This window comes from Sinohyriopsis cumingii, chromosome 14 (assembly GCF_028554795.1).
Source record: "Sinohyriopsis cumingii isolate HCF-2022 chromosome 14, ASM2855479v2, whole genome shotgun sequence".
Lineage (NCBI taxonomy): Eukaryota > Metazoa > Mollusca > Bivalvia > Unionida > Unionidae > Sinohyriopsis > Sinohyriopsis cumingii.
This window is the reverse complement of record NC_142974.1, coordinates 26,184,516-26,201,359: the sequence shown is the minus strand read 5'-3', so window position 1 is coordinate 26,201,359 and position 16,844 is coordinate 26,184,516. Positions and strand designations below refer to the sequence as shown.

Here is a 16,844-nt window from a genome sequence, read left to right as displayed (position 1 = left end):
ACATGATTTAAACATGTGTTTTTAGCTGGTAATCAAAAGGCAATATTATACATACACTTTTGTATCTTGCATTTCCTCAAATTCTACGTTTATGGTTCTGCAAATAAGAATTCCACGAGCTATGTCATCGGTTCTAATACTTGAATAAACGTCGCATAATTTTACTGTAATTTTGACTATATTTCCATCTGCAATCGTATAATCCTCACTGCACTCAAAATGAAATGAACGTCATATTGCATAGTCTCTTTTTATAAATTCCGTTATAAAAATGTATGCTTTCCTCCAATTATGATTCGAAACGATCGATGACAGACATAAATGCATCAGCTGGTTCTCCTCTTCCTCAAACATGTACATCTAAACACATCTAATAAATCAAGTATATCACATTCAGAAAAACAAATGGAGCAAAATCGACAGATATAAAAATGTCCTCTTATTCCAGACCATCTGATAAAGTTCTTGCAAAGCGCATTCATTTAAAATATAACTCTAAATGTCAATTGTAAGTAGACCAAAACGACAATTGTTTAAACTCATATAGAGTGCTCAACGAAGTACAAAGGTCCATGGGCTGTGCTATGTGTGCGTTAATATATATATATATCGCTTACTCACTCTCTCTCTCTCTATAGATACATATAAATATGTATATATATATATATATATATATATATATATATATACACACACACACACACACACACACACACACACATATATATATATATATATATATATATATATATATATATATATATATATATATATATATATATATATATATATATTGTTTTCAGAAACATAGATCTCGACCTCTTCTACTTGTTTGTATCAACTCTAACTGGACTATTTTCACCTGAATGTTTTTCTTCAATGAATGATAGATATGCAATTGGGAAAATTGTTACTTAAGCCATATATGCATGATCATCCCGTATGTATATATTACAGCTCTGAAACTGTCTGTGTTAACTTCATGCTAATTGGTCTGATATTCTTTTGTCTTTGACGTTTTTCCAGGTCCGAATCCTTTACCCCTGTAAACAGAAAAACTTGATTTACGAGTGCAACATATTCAATAATAAAAGATATGGTGTTGCTATAAAAATAAAAACATGCTTTATAAAATTATACAGCTTAATCAAAGAATGAAACGAATGTCTGGCCAAACGTTTAAGATGAAGGTTTTACTATTTTAGATTTAGTTCCGTACGTGCATATATTATATAACTCCAGCGTTGCATTTATAACTCCAGATAATGTTGTTGATATACCACGATTGAGGATCTAGTTTTAATTAGGGAATAATGTCAGGTAAAACTGAAAGAACAATGTTATTACGAACATTATAATTCGATATATAGTTTGGCATTGGTAGTAATTTAATTTATCCCTGAGGATGTATCATACTCGCATAGACGCCTGATTATGGACATGACCTCAAATATTGAGATGCTAAAAGTTTAGATAATATGCACATATACCCTGCTATCAATTAACCGTTTTTATATATAGTCCAGAACACACTAAACAGTCTAGCTCCCGTTCATTTTTCCTGACCAGACGTGTAATGTCTAAAGATGCTATGATTAAGACTAAACATACACGTATACTAGACCCTTACATCAACAGACTATACTGTCAATTAGGCAGGAAAGTGTAGGAGCGTTTATACACACACACACACACACACACATTACACACACACGCGAATCATATCACAGATAAAGAGGTGAGAGATTTTAAGTTCAAACTGGGAAACTTCGACACATTCACAAACACACATACAAAAGGCGTAAATAATTTGAGAGTAGGATCTTTTTTCTAGAGATCTTGTTGGCCCTGCAAAGGGTCATTTGGGTTAGTTGTCAACACTCCTCCTATTTAGTAGTCACACCTTCTGGGTTGCAATTCGTTATTACCATTAGTGATCGTTCCACCTGAAGATACTTTGATAGATACAACGAGCCTAAACAAAATGCGACGCCCAATATCTCTGTTCTTCGAAACAATGATTTTATATTACAGACGCACGAACGTGAATGAATATGTCAATCCGATAAGTTATGCGAACCCGGAACAAAAAAGTCTATAAATTCACTAATATCGATCCAACGTCTCCAACAAGAAAGCAGCACGACGACACCATTTATATAAAGTGAACATGTTTTTAAAAAGAGAAAGATTCTCTAAAACAGGAATACAATCGTCCACAATAAGGCTTAACGTATTTGCAACATGCACAACGTCGTGGGGTCACATTTTACTTCGAATGATACAATACATTGTCATTGTGCCAACGACTGACACTATGTGCTGTATACATCCTTGTACCCGATTTTCATAGGTTCCTTGAATTCCATGTTTTCCTTCTAATTGTCGATGATAACTTCATTCAAAGTGCTTACTTCTAGAGCATTGTAAAATTCTGCATTTAAGATGACATTCAGTTTGTTTCGAAGACTTGCTTGGTCATTTGTTCTTCAACTGTCTTCTATATGCATAAAATACATCGATGTATGAATTATGAAAGCAAATAAACATATTGTTCAAAAAGCTACAATTTTATATCATTATTATTTTTATCAATGATCTCGATCTAAACAAGTTACAATTTATTCTAAGGGAAATCCAAAGCTGCTTTGAAGAAGAAAACACGCAAAATATTGTTGAAATACTATGTCATCTGATCTTTATAATATCTCATTATGGAATTTTGGAGATGCACTATTTCCTCTCAGAACGTCAATGTTGTCCATCAGACTTCAGACTATTCCACTCTGTGATCGTTTGGGAAGTAGACGGCTACACAATCATATCAAGACGTCGTTTTTGTTAACGATATAGACTTAAATATCTGTAAGCAAGTTCATCTTTAGCACACCACAACCGTCCACATATATGTATCGAAACTGCGAGTCAGGACGCAATGACGTTCCCAGTTTTCCGTTCATAAGCCATCATCTCACACCTGATTTTTCTTGTCAATATCTGTCGAGCATGTGAATGAACGAAGAACAAGTAGTCACCCTACTCTGTTAAAAGAGAGACTTTATACGTGTCGCCTCTTTAGAAGTATATTTAAGTAAGAAATGATCGCGCATGTCATTAAAGCATTTTCGCACAGCAGTCGTTTCTGAGATGAACTTCCCTGACTTCCAATTGTTCTTGCTGACTCATCAAATGTTCGTCATGTAGTTTCTGACAGACATTTACGTTTCGTTAGGCCAAGTTTCTAAAACCTCGTACTGTGCCTAACTTTATGTTTATCTTGTTCACATTTGGTAATGGTTTTGTTCTAATTAGGTAATATCCTCTTTGACAATTTCCATAGGTACTTCTTGTTCCATTTTTCTAGCAGTCAACGTTCACTTCTTTCACACTGTTGATTTCGAGAGTATTGTCAAATTATATGTTTGCCGGAACTACTGGAAACTGAAGTCCCATATCAATCAGGCCAGATTGTATAGGATGAAACTGTTTTTCCTCTGCCACTTATCTACTCTATTCAACAAATACTTGTTTTGCAACTACATGTTCTAATGTACACAACCGATCATTTCCAAACATCTCTCATGCTTGATTTTATTTGTTATTTAAATTCAACATTTGCATGCAAACCGTCAACTTCTGTCATCTATGTGCTGCTGAAGGCATCCCGTCTGTCTGGTTTCTATACCTCGGATGCATGCATATGTGTTCTTTTGACTTTGCCATGTCGGTAATGTTAAGTATCCACGCTGCTGACATATACTTTGTTAATCAAGTACAAATTCTCTTCGCTAAACAACAAGTTCATGATGCTGTCCACAGGAGGAAGGCTGACAACTTTCCTTGGAATGGCGTTGTCTATTTTGAGAACTGTTTTGGTAGCTGTTTTTGTAAAACATTATCTTCGAACATAGGTCAGAGTCGCGAGGCAATGGTGAAGGTTTTCACTTCCATGCATCGTATATGATACTTATCTGTCGTTTTGCTGGCAGTTTGATGTCATTTCCAAATATACTTAAAACTTACAGACGGAGATCGCAAATTCTGCATTGTTCCATGTTTGTATTGTAATCGGAAGCATTAGCCAACAAATATAATACAGTAATATTTTGACACTCACTCATGCGTAACACCACTTAAGATATACTTGTCTTGCAAACACGTCTCAAAATCTAAACGAGATATCATTTATAAAGAGAATAATTGTTTGATTTTCTTTTGACGGTCTTTAAATAAAACGTTGTGATGATCTCAATCCATGGTCAAATATGTGCTTATACTTACTCAAAGTGTATGGTTTCCATAGTACTGAAGCGTTCGTTTCCTAGCATTAAAAGATGCAATCATCGAATCACCATCGGTTTTAAGTTCGGTACCATCGTATGAAAAAATGATTTTAAGATAAGTACCAAAAGAAGAATTCGTAGTCGAAAGCCTCTTTCAAAAACAGGATACCTATTGTTTCTACAATTTGATGGAGAGTCAATGCGGTAAGGAGCAAGATCTCTTATTCTAATATTGATACCGCCAAAATAGTATTAATGACAGGAAGATAATGACGATGTAAAGACATTGAGAAAATGAAGAGCAAAAGGTGTCGTATGTGTCAACCCTCTTTGTTTGTTGACAACTTACAACAGCTCTTTTCATCTTTTCGGATTTTTGGAATAAGCAGATAATAACCATCAATCATCATCAATCATTTCATGACGTTATGCTTGTGTTTGTCTATATATATGTTTCACAACTTTAACATAAACACACTTTGTATGATAGTATATTTAAGTGAGAGCAATGAGCGTTAATAAGTTTTTATTCCATTCCGTGCTTGTGTAATAATATAGTCTAATTATGTGAATGTATAGTGTGTCTATAAATACTTGTGAACCATGATATGAACAGACCGCTAATTACTAGGGTATTTGCTGGATTCTATCTTTAAGATACGTTTGAGAGATAGCAGAGTAGGTGCTGGATAGTATTCAATATTTTAATCTGCGTTTCTCCTTATTTTCAAGAACACATTCACAATGATTAACCCCAACACAAAATTAACACCGAAGTTCCCATCAATTCCAAACAGTGCCGCCATTAGCAAACCTATGGTCGTCTTTCTAATTATGATATGCCCAAAGTGTGTCTCATGTCACTACTGCCAGAGTCCATTATGGATACGTCCATTATTCCAATACTAACCTTGTCTGCGTTTTATGGGATTCAGCGAGCAATATGTCCAGTCATGGCTATTTCCATACGTGTGTATTTTGTCATAATCAGAATTTTCAGCAGGCCTGAAAGTTGAAATTAAAATTTGAACACATATGGCAAAGGCATCCTGACACATACAAACATATATACGTACATCAATACCTACCTAACTGCCTAGCTACCTACCTACCTACCTACCTACATACATACATACATACAAACACGACATACATAGGAATTACTACAAGTTAAGGTTGCAAATATATTTTAGTATCTGCTACTCTTTTCGTGGCTAGTTCTCATTAGCATTACCACATGTTGGCACTACACGTTTAACATCAAATAGAAAATAGAACATATGATATTAAAATATGCGAGATTATATTTCGTCATCGTTTATTGTTGTACAATAATTTACCTGAAATCTTGGCTGGCACTGTGAGCAACCCTGGCGTCTGCAATGTAGATTCGTGGATATTTTATAGGTTGGCAAAAAGAAAACTACACGAAATAAAGTAAGGAAACTATACAGAATAAGACAATATATCAAGGTAACGGCAACTGCATTGATGTGCTATTAAGGTTAGCAACATAATGAAATAATGTATGTTTCTATTTTCGTTCAACAATTGGTTATATGTTCCATTGTTATATAAACCTATCCCTGCAAGGTACTTCCATTCCTTGCTGGTGTAATAATATAGTCTAATTCTGTGAATGTATATTGTGTCTATAAACACGTGTGAACCATGGTATGAACAGACCGCTAATTACTAAGGTTTGTGCTGGATTGTATATTGAAAAAACGTTTGAAATATAGCAGAGTGAGTGCTGGATAGTATTAAATATTTTAATAATTACTGCGTTTCTCCTTATTTTCAAGAATACCTTCACAATGATTAACCCCAACACAAAATTAACACCGAAGTTCCCATCAATTCCAAACAGTGTCGCCATTAACAAACCTATGGTCGTCTTTATAATTATGATATGTCCAAAGTGTGTCTCATGTCACTACTGCCAGAGTCCATTATGGATACGTCCATTATTCCAATACTAACCTTGTCTGCGTTTTATGGAATTCAGCGAGTTATATGTCCGGTCATGGCTTTTTCCATACGTGTGTATTTTGTCACAATCAGAATTTTCGGCAGGCCTGAAAGTTGAAATTAAAATTTGATTACATATGGCAAAGGCATCCTGACACATACATACATACATACATACATACATACATGCATACATGTATACATAAAAACATACATACATACATACTACATACATAAATACATGCATGCATGCATACATACATACATACATACATACATACATAGGAAGGTAACGTTGCAAATATAATTTAGTATCTCCTACTCTTTTCGTGGCTAGTTCCCATTAGCCTTACCACATGTTGGCACTACACGTTTAATTAAAATTAGAAAATGGAACATATATCAAAATATGCGAAATTATATATCGTTATAGTTTATTTTTGTACACTAATTTACCTGAAATCTTGGCTGGCACTGTGAGAAACCCTGATATCTGCAATGTACATACGTGGGTATTATATTGGTTGGTAGAAAGGAAACTACACGAAATAAAGTAAGGAAAGTATAAAGAATAAGACAATATACCAAGGTAAAAACAACTGCATTGATGTGCTGTTAAGGTTGGCAACATGTATGTATGTATGTATGTATGTATGTATGTATTTATATATGTATGCATGCATGTATGTATTTATGTATGTATGTATGTGCCAGGATTCCTTTGCCATATGTGGTCTAATTTTAATGTTCCTATTTTCGCTCCAAAATGTTTTATATGTTCCTTTGTTATGTAAACCTATCCCTGTAACTTCTACGTTGTACACGCAGCCATTACTTATTATATTTGCCATAGTAGTTCTCATATTCTTGAAATCTGATCTAAATACGTCTGCGAAGTAGGCGAGAAACTTTGAAAATATTGCAGGAGATTACCCCATCAGTAATGGGCATGGAGCTACTTTATTTTGCACATAATCTAACGATTTTTTGCCGTCTGACCATATATTTAAATTTAGATATCGAGTAAAAGTGAGTTCAAGGCAGAGAAACGAACTTCATTGACATTGTTTCAAGCAAACGAGAGAATGATACAGCTGAAGGACACACGGTACTAATTATATGGAAAATAGGAACCAGCCTGGAAATTGGTGAACATAACAGACATTATATATGGTCTAGTCTGGCCAGGATTGTTAAGTAATGTAAATTATATTTTAGGAAAACGAACTTTTTGAGTGCTTATCCTAGTTGTAAGTTAAAACAATATATATTGTTTTATCGATGGAATTTTAGTCCTTTAACAGTCTTGAGTTTGGAACACTCATTACTAAATTTAGCACCTGACTATTTGGTGCGGAAATGAAGGCACATGTTTCAAACACATGCAGGTCCAGAAAATGCCTCGGCTCATATCCTTTCCTTTACACAGAAGCTGTCATCCAGTTTTCGTCTATACTGATAAATATATGTTTGATCATGAGCGCGCACTCAGAAATGTTAGGTTATTGGATTATTAATATCATGGTGTTTGCATATGTTTACTATCTTAACTGGATTAGTACCGTGAGTCCTGAAGTCTTATGATAAATCTATAAATAATACAAAAGAAAGTTTAAATTTATTTCTGTCTAAGAACACAATAGTATACAACACTTTTGTGCAGTGCAGCTATTAATGCTGCCTCTTGTACTTTACAATTATGTCAGCTTGTCACTTTAGTTTGTGAAAGATATGGAAGATGTAATACATTCAGGGGACATTCTAAAGTCTATTGAACGTGAGACGCTAAGTACAATGCAGCGTTTACGTGAACAAACTCCGACTTCTTCGTCAGTTGCATGTATTATCTCACACCCCATGTTTTATACTTTTAACAGAGTTTAATTCGACACTAATCAATTATAACTTAAAAACATTCAGAGGTTACATAATTGATTTATAACAAAGAAAATGCATGTGTCACGTAATTCAACAGTAAGACTTTTTACGTGGCGTGCCTTGCAGGGCAATTGAAGCGACGAGATTCAAACTGGAGCAAGTGTTCCAAAAATGGCTGATATGACGTGCATGATAAGCATAGACTACCAGATAACCGAAGTGGCGCATTTTGTACACCGTAATGTTGTATTTTTTTAAATTTGCTCTTCTCTTAATGTACACGTGAAAACGACGACTGCTGGGCGCCTGCGAAGTATACAACCCTGCTACATGATTAAGAATATATGTATAATGCAGCAGATAGTGCAGGTGGAGGAGGGGGTAATTATACGTCATGCTGTCGGAGTATGACTGTCATTATGATGGATGACTTTTTTCTAGTTTCAGCCATCAAGTTTGGAGCGTTTTGATTCATATTATTATAATTGTAATTAGTCGAGTCATGTTTCTTATTATGCATTATGAAGCGAAGTTGAAATGTAGGTTTCTGCGGGTGTTTTATTCTCAACAATTACTACTGTATATGTTAAGTGATTCATAGAGTATGTATGGTTTAAGTGTGATAAGTATAGGTGATATGATTCATTTAGTCATAAATAAAGATATACGCACCCTCGTTTTTATCTTGGCCTCGTGAAAACATTCAGGTTGGATTTGTTTATTTTTTAGGTATGACGTCATCTAAAACCATACGATTATTGACGACACCAGCATCCCCAGCCCGCCACCGCCACCCTCGCCACCTCAACCCCATCAAGATCTTCGATGGACGGCGGATCATCGATATCAGTGATAACAATACAATCATCCTTTGCATTTTTATTTAATTCCTTAAGAACATTATGGCATCGTTGGTCATCTATGGATGGTGCCACTAAATATAGTTTGTCCATTACTAGGTTGAGCAGCAACTGAGTTTTAACCGACCCATATGGACCCATTATAATGGATCGAATAGATTTCGGTAATGTACCCGTGACCGTTTTGAATCGAACACAATATAAACTTATGATTATAAATAATATTTTTCTACAACATGAACGGAATTGACTTTTCAGCGAGACGCGAACAAGCACAGGTCAGATATCATCTGGCGTTACCAAAATCTATGTGGAATTATGTATTGTTGTACTCTTATATAATTTGAAAGTAGTCATTTATTTAAATTATACATTGGATTTAAAAGGTGCACATTGCTTTTTGGACCAAAGACTACTTTAATAAAATTGTGAACTCATACCAAGGGATTTTGGATTATATTATTGTGATACATAACAACTATTAGTACATCGAATCTAGACTATTGTTTTATTATCACATTCAACATTATTTGCATTCATTCGACACATTCCATACTTGGGAACTTGTGAAAGAAACTGCATGAATACTTGGGATTTAGTTCACAATAATGTGAATCCTTCATAAATGATAAATTTGTCAGTTAGCGAAATATATGTATGTGTCGATTGTTCGCAACGTGTTAGTTTTGTTTCTTTATGTTTCTTAGCTTAACGCGATAGCTTCATAGCTAAAATGGGGAGGTGGCAGCCAGGATTCAAAATTTGGTTTTACATGTAGTACAATTTAAATTTTCAAGGGATTGTATCGATATTACTTTAATGATTTTACTTCATTATATATTTGTACATAACTTTGTTCCGGATGATTTCACAAACGGTACATTAATTCCTCTAATGAAGATAAAATTTGTAACCAGGTAGGCAAAACTAATTAAAAGTATAAAATGCACATGTTAACATTGTAATTTGATATACTACAAAGTTAAATTATTAATTCCTCATATTTAGTTTTGGTGCTAATAAACAACATGCAACATAAATATGTGTCTGTCCGTAAATAAACTCTTAACTGTCTAAGAAAATGTGTTTGCATGTTGCTAGACGCTAGAACGTACATTGATAGTGTAAGTCATCCGACAGTTTTTTAAACTTTGCACGGCAATTAAAGAACCGTCTCCACTGTTCATACTCTAGTCAACCGGTATGGAAAACAGTTTACTACGTGCTTTTACGGATTGTAGCGTCCAACTTCTTTTGCATACCCAATGACGTGTGGCATGGAGTTGTTCTTTAGCTTTTCATTTTTAATATATACATAGACGATGCTAGTTGAACCATTGTCCCATGGGCCTATATATGATACCGAGCGCTTCATTTCATATTCGCTTTACTTTAGCTTAAGATCTATCATTAATAAGACCTCCTGTTTTGCAGTGCGTATAGATTGATGCCTGTTTCAAAAGATATTTACGAAACTACATGTTTTGTAAAATGTTGTGATAGTATGTGGGTTCGGAAGCCGTTCTCATTTTTGGAACCTAGCTCTAGTTTTTATGCACACCCTAAATATCTACCTAATTGTATTAAATGTATTAGCTAATAAAAAGCTTCCTTCCAATTAACAGGAACTTGTAAAACATATCAAACCATATAATTCGAAAAGTTTTATTCCCAGGTATCCAACATTCTACATAGCATTACATAGTCAGTTCAAAGGTCAATGAAAATGTGTGATGCTTCATTCACATATTCAAACTTTGCACTTCCCTATACTCCCTTCCATTTTCGTTCAAGCTCTTTTCTACGAAACTGAGAACGCTACAGCATATAGAAGCAGGCACAATTTATTTGAAATATATATGCAGGTCACAAACTAGAACTTACCAGAAATATCTGAGTAGTATATACTATTAGTTGTTTCGGCTCTTATGTCTTCTCGTTCACCAGTAACCTCACTACGCATGACAGAATAAACATTTACTGGATTCACTTCTATTCTGTGAAAAGAACAAAACAGATGAGGAAAAATTATAATAGTTAATGATTAACTGTATTAGACATTCACCCGCAACCTCCTTATTATCTTCTGAAGTTTCATAGCATCAATTGTTTTGTATGCATGTATCTATATACTACTTCCAGGGCAATTATTCTGTGCCACACTGTACACCTTACTGGATATTTTTTCCATTTTGACAGGACAGGCTTTAGGGCTTATTCCATTATAATGAAAAGGGATATTACCAGCTATTTGAATAGTTTGATTGGAATATCTTTTGGGGATGGAATAGTGCACGACCTTGGCAGTCCAGTATATCCATCCGACGAAACGAGTTCATATTTTCCCATTCAAATGCAGTAACATTTTTATTATATGCTCATTTTCTTATTCTACCTAAGGCTTAATTATATAAATATAATACGCTACAAGAAACAACGTAAATAATTGTATGCCGTATTCCAAACTAGTATTAATGCGCGCATAACTCCGTCCAGATAAATTTTGAATTTTTCGCGCGCTAGACATACATTTCGAAAGAAAAATGCGTTTTGGTCTACTTAAAATTGAAATTATGTCATATTGTGTATGAATGCGCATCGTAACAAGTTTTCCATTTCATCTGGAATGAATAGAATTAGGCATTTTTGTCAAGTCTACGAAATTCCGCGATAATGGACTGGATTCATCTGTGCAAATTGTACATAAAATACATCGGATTGAAGCAACGCGGGAGAAGCGTGTTTACATCTGCAAGTGTGCTTATTCGCTCATTGAGTATTTCAAATCATAATGTGAGGAAAATATGAAGTGTTTGACTTGCAATTATCAAAACGACGCTTTTGAATTTAATTTTATTTTATATTGAGTGTAATAAGGAGGATGTAATTGCACTTGGAATTTAGTCGAATTTACAATACAATATTGAAATGCGTAATCAAACTTGAGAACACATGACATGGCACATGTAATTCAGATTTGCAGAACTAAGAAAATATATTTTGAGGACATTCAGACTGTAAAACTGTAAGTATATTATTTGTCATTCTGATCATCAGCTAAAGGAGACAGTTTATGCCTTTATAACTTGCATGCTATTTGCAGGTACCAAGCAATTTCATGAAATCTGATGTTTATCGCCAAAATCCGAAACATTGTCTCAAAAAAGTTAACGCGGAATGTAGCAAAACAGCTGGTATATGGCAGTCCAAAACTTAAAGCGTCTGCTACAGGAGAGCACATGATTTGTTTACAAAGTAATTCCTAATACATTATTGGGCACACGTGTCCTGTGCGTGAGTGTAATATGAAGGTGTGCAATATTCTAAAATACTGAACGATTGTAACAACGTAAAGTTAACGGAGAAAAAATGAGTGTATACTAATTATAAATATATTACAGTCAGTTAGGCTTTCTAATTCGTCCTTGCTTTATCTGGGTCGAAAGTTATATTTGCTACACTACTTAACAGTTTGCAACGACGGCCTCATTTTTCTTATACGTCATATGTTTTGTACGACTCCATTAAGCCTTTAAACTAAACACATTTATTATGTCGATAAATGCTGATAACGTCTGAATAGAAGACTTTTATTTATCACTGCGTAGGTGTCTGATGTTATTTAGCATGTGTAAAATATTCAAACTGGAATTTCGTGTTCACTATGCCGCTTGTACTCTTCAAATTTCAATCTCTACTTCGTTCTCCGCTGGAGACTCAGCTGTGTCCATTTGTTTGGTCTACTAATATTTTTTATGTTTGAAATACTGCTACCTAGTCTGTCAGATTCAATAATTTGCATAGTTTAAGATATGTGTAAGTTTTGTGTACAGTGTGCGATATATTAACATTTTGGAGGACACAAGGGTATGACACCTATGTTTGCTTGATGTTACAATAGGAGCATTGCGTAATTTGCTATTTTTCCTGAATTATTATTTTTTTAGACCCCAAATATATATATATATATATATATATATATATATATATATATATATATATAGAGAGAGAGAGAGAGAGAGAGAGAGAAGGGATAACGATGTGTTTTATGGGTAGTAAGAAATAATATTAAATTCCAGGCGGAAAGGGATACTATTTTCAGTTATCAGTCTTACCCAATATCGCATCTTTCTCTTGAATGATTGCCTAGAAAGAAGAATAAAGAGTAGATGTAGAGTTAATACAAGTAGTGTTCTTGCTACTGTTTTCATAATGAAATTAAATAGTACAATCATCAAACATAATCATAACTGTAATGACATTTCTCGCTAATATAAACTAAATATACTGATTGCTTCGAAGACCAAATAAAAATCTGACATATATTTTGATAGATATGAAGCTTTCTAGGGGCTATTTCACACCGTTTCCACACAATTACCTTCTCAGTTGATTTTCAATTTTTTTCTTATTTCTTCAAATACTTTTCCCAATTTTCGGAAACAGTGCAGACGCAAAGACTACCCTATGTAAAAAAAACCAAAAAAAAATATTGATATTTCATGTTTCCCAATCTTGGAAAAACCACATTGTTGGACAAGGATGTCAATCTTGAAAGGATAGATTATTTTAAATCTATTATCTGCTTAACTTCAGACGTTCTAGCTACATTTAAATCTGTAGCATAGTAAATAGAAAACAACTTCACCCTATCATCACACCGGGGCATGTATGCACATTGTACCTTATACATCTGTTACTCAAAGATACGGTTTCACCTATTACTTTATCTAAGCCCCAAATTCTTACTAAGCAAATAATTGCCCTGTACACGATTCTTCATAAATCATACTTAGCATAAGCACTTCAAAAATCAACTTCACTCATTCACTCCATATATACATCACATACGCACAGCCAATGTCATCTGGTAAAGTGGTGTACCTATTTATTAGCCTCAGTCTGATCCAGAGATTAATGTAAATGACCGTTCAACATCCCTTCTTTTTCACGTTTGCCAAAATCCACTAGAGATCTCCGATTCTCTCTTGTATTTTAGTAGTCACCGTATCGCATTATATAGACTGTCCATTTTTTGATACATTCTTCAAATCACAATTGAATAATTTTTCAACACTCTACATATGCCGTGGAATTTTCCTCTTAGACAATTAGTACAATTTATATGAAAGGAAGAAAACTAAAAGCAGGAACGAGGAAATGGATTATGGAAAAAATAAGTGTATCAGTTCAAAGTAAAGATAACTACCAGTCGATTTCGCCACAGAAAGCAGCTGCATTTATTCATTTAAAGCAGGGTCCATAAAATATTATGCTTGATGAGAAATAAAGTAATCTTCAGACCTATAATTCACTTTATCAGATTTCATGCTTAAATGGCATTAAACGATCTGAGTTACGTTAGAGTGTAAAGCGCTACAAATAGTATATTTAGGATTATTTTAGTGAAGTCATGAGTTTCCCATTCAAGTCAAATAATTCATTTAAATGGAGTTATGTGCTATACAAAGTTAACGCTCTTATTAAGAGTTTCAGCAAACGTAAGAAATATTTATGTATATGCCTCTCATTATATTAATTAACCTATCCTTGGCTTGATATACCCAACCAGTTAATTAACTTATCCTTGGCTTGATATACCCAACCAGTTAATTAACTTATCCTTGGCTTGATATACCCAACAGTTAATTAACTTATTCTTGGCTTGATATACCCAACAGTTAATTAACTTATCCTTGGCTTGATATACCCAGCCAGTTAATTAACTTATCCTTGGCTTGATATACCCAGCCAGTTAATTAACTTATCCTTGGCTTGATATACCCAACAGTTAATTAGCTTATCCTTGGCTTGATATACCCAAACAGTTCTACGAATACCATCACCATCATTTAACGAATTTGTCGTGTAATTTATACAGCCGGTGAGGCAGATTTCCGGTCCAATTATCATATTAAGATGTTGCTCAGCATCGGCATATTGGCTAACAACGTGGGTGTTTGTACCACCTAGAATATGATCTCTTAGCAGGTGCCTATTGTGCAGGCAAACACCAGTGATGCGAGATAATTCAGAGCAGAAACGGAATGTTGTACCTGCATACATTGGTAATGAGAAAAGAGACGGGTTAGTTGAACTGCACAATTAACACGAATAATGATAACAGGAACTGATATGACATCATCATATACACGTCATTGATAATAAAAAAGCAAGTGAACGGGATCTGTTCTTAGCAAATTAGTACAGTAATTAATTTATACATTTTATGATTCAACCTATTAGCAGTCTATTAAATATGCCTTACTATAGTCGAAAATCGATATATATGATCTTGACCAGAGCTTTTCTTATGTCATTCACATTCTTGGACCAAAATTGTAAAGATAATGATACGAACGTCAAAAGCTTCTCTAATGGATGGTGTAGCAAACAAAAGTACGGTGAATACTTTCACTAACCTTGCTTCCTACAAAAACCACGACCACTTCGCCGTCTCTTGATTTGGAAAACAGTTACTGTCAAGCCAATATAAACAACAGCTAGTGCGGCCAATCCGGCAAACAATAATTTCATTATTGCTGCTATGTTTTTATTATCCTCTGCAGAAAATGGAATAAAACGTTTATGTTTTTATAATTACATAATAAAACAAATAGAGGTATAAACGAATAAAAATGTGCATTTATGGGTTGAAAGAACATCTCTGGCGCCAGTTGTAGTATATATTATCAAAGTATGAATAATGCAATACACCACAGTAGTGATTCTAGTTACAAAAATATGCAAACCTACTTAGGGTCAATGTTAATATGACCTCGCGATATCAAATTGCTGTTATACTGCAGCTTGTATTTGGGGTTAAATATCTTTGCTAAAAGAAGTTTTTCATTCATTTCAAAGTTATGCCTTACACCGACAATACAATGATACTTTTTGCATTTATTCCATGTTCCTGAATTAAATTATTTTCTTCAGTCTTCTTATTTGCTTCGTATGAGAGTAATAGTACAGTATGCAATCACGCTGATTCCTTATGTGTCGACCGCTGCGGTTGCCTAGTGGTTAGAGCGTCCGCCTCGGATGTGGGAGGTCATGGGTTCAATACCCAGCCGAGTTGTACCAAAGATTTATAAAACTGTTACTATCCGTTGTCTCGCTTGGCGCTCAGCAATCAGATTAGTGTTATGACTGGTCGGCCTGGTGTCAGGGTAATGTGACTGGGTAGGACATCGTGCCACATGTCTGCGGCATGATGCCTTAGTGCTAGACATCATTATAATCTGCCACACTGCCGACATCATAACGATATGACTGACAAATTGTTTAAGCTATGTTAAAAATAAAAAATCTCACACATACCCACCTTATGTGTCCGTAATAATGAGTACATATCGGTTGTGTATTTGACATATCTACCATTGCACGTGTAACCAATGATAATCCGGAACATAATGCTTGTAAATTGGAGATATTTTGCACACACATGTATCTATCTATCTATCTATCTATCTATCTATCTATCTATCTATCTATCTATCTATGTGTGTGTGTGTGTGTGTGTGTGAATGTATGTGTGTGTGGTATCTTATCTTAGAAGTTAGACCCTACGATATATTGTTTCAACCTTTTACGTATCCTAGATCTCATACAAGACCATTTTGGAAACTCCCTGGCTCATGCTACAATAACGAAAACTCTTTCTCTCCATCACATTCTCCAAACTATGTCCTGACACCGACTGAATTTTTAGAGTGGTCTGTGTCACTTTGGACGGCACCTCGAACACCATATGGGAGGAATAGTGTTGTTTTACGAAAATTGCCTCTTTCTGTTTTTGAATGTCAAATATATTATATTCTAGGTAAATTCATGGATTGGGTGACAACAA

At 34.5% G+C, this 16,844-nt stretch overlaps 1 protein-coding gene across 4 annotated transcripts in view; it reads right to left on the bottom strand.

Annotated features, from left to right (window-relative positions):
• Nucleotides 1-775: 775 nt before the first annotated feature.
• LOC149783458 (uncharacterized) overlaps nt 776-16,844 on the bottom strand; it is a 30,829-nt gene continuing 14,760 nt past the window's right edge. For 2 of the 4 annotated variants that reach the window (XM_089931693.1, XM_089931696.1), the window contains 8 exons: nt 15,415-15,555; nt 13,108-13,138; nt 10,877-10,989; nt 6,711-6,747; nt 6,267-6,361; nt 5,624-5,660; nt 5,194-5,288; nt 782-1,043 (listed from right to left, as the gene is read on the bottom strand). In XM_089931693.1, the coding sequence (XP_089787819.1) occupies nt 952-1,043; nt 5,194-5,288; nt 5,624-5,660; nt 6,267-6,361; nt 6,711-6,747; nt 10,877-10,989; nt 13,108-13,138; nt 15,415-15,555 (641 nt within the window). In that variant the 3' untranslated portion in view covers nt 782-951. Of the gene's footprint in view, nt 1,044-5,193; nt 5,289-5,623; nt 5,661-6,266; nt 6,362-6,710; nt 6,748-10,876; nt 10,990-13,107; nt 13,139-15,414; nt 15,556-16,844 lie in introns of all 4 variants that reach the window. The other 2 variants (XM_089931694.1, XM_089931695.1) reach the window with 2 other exon arrangements.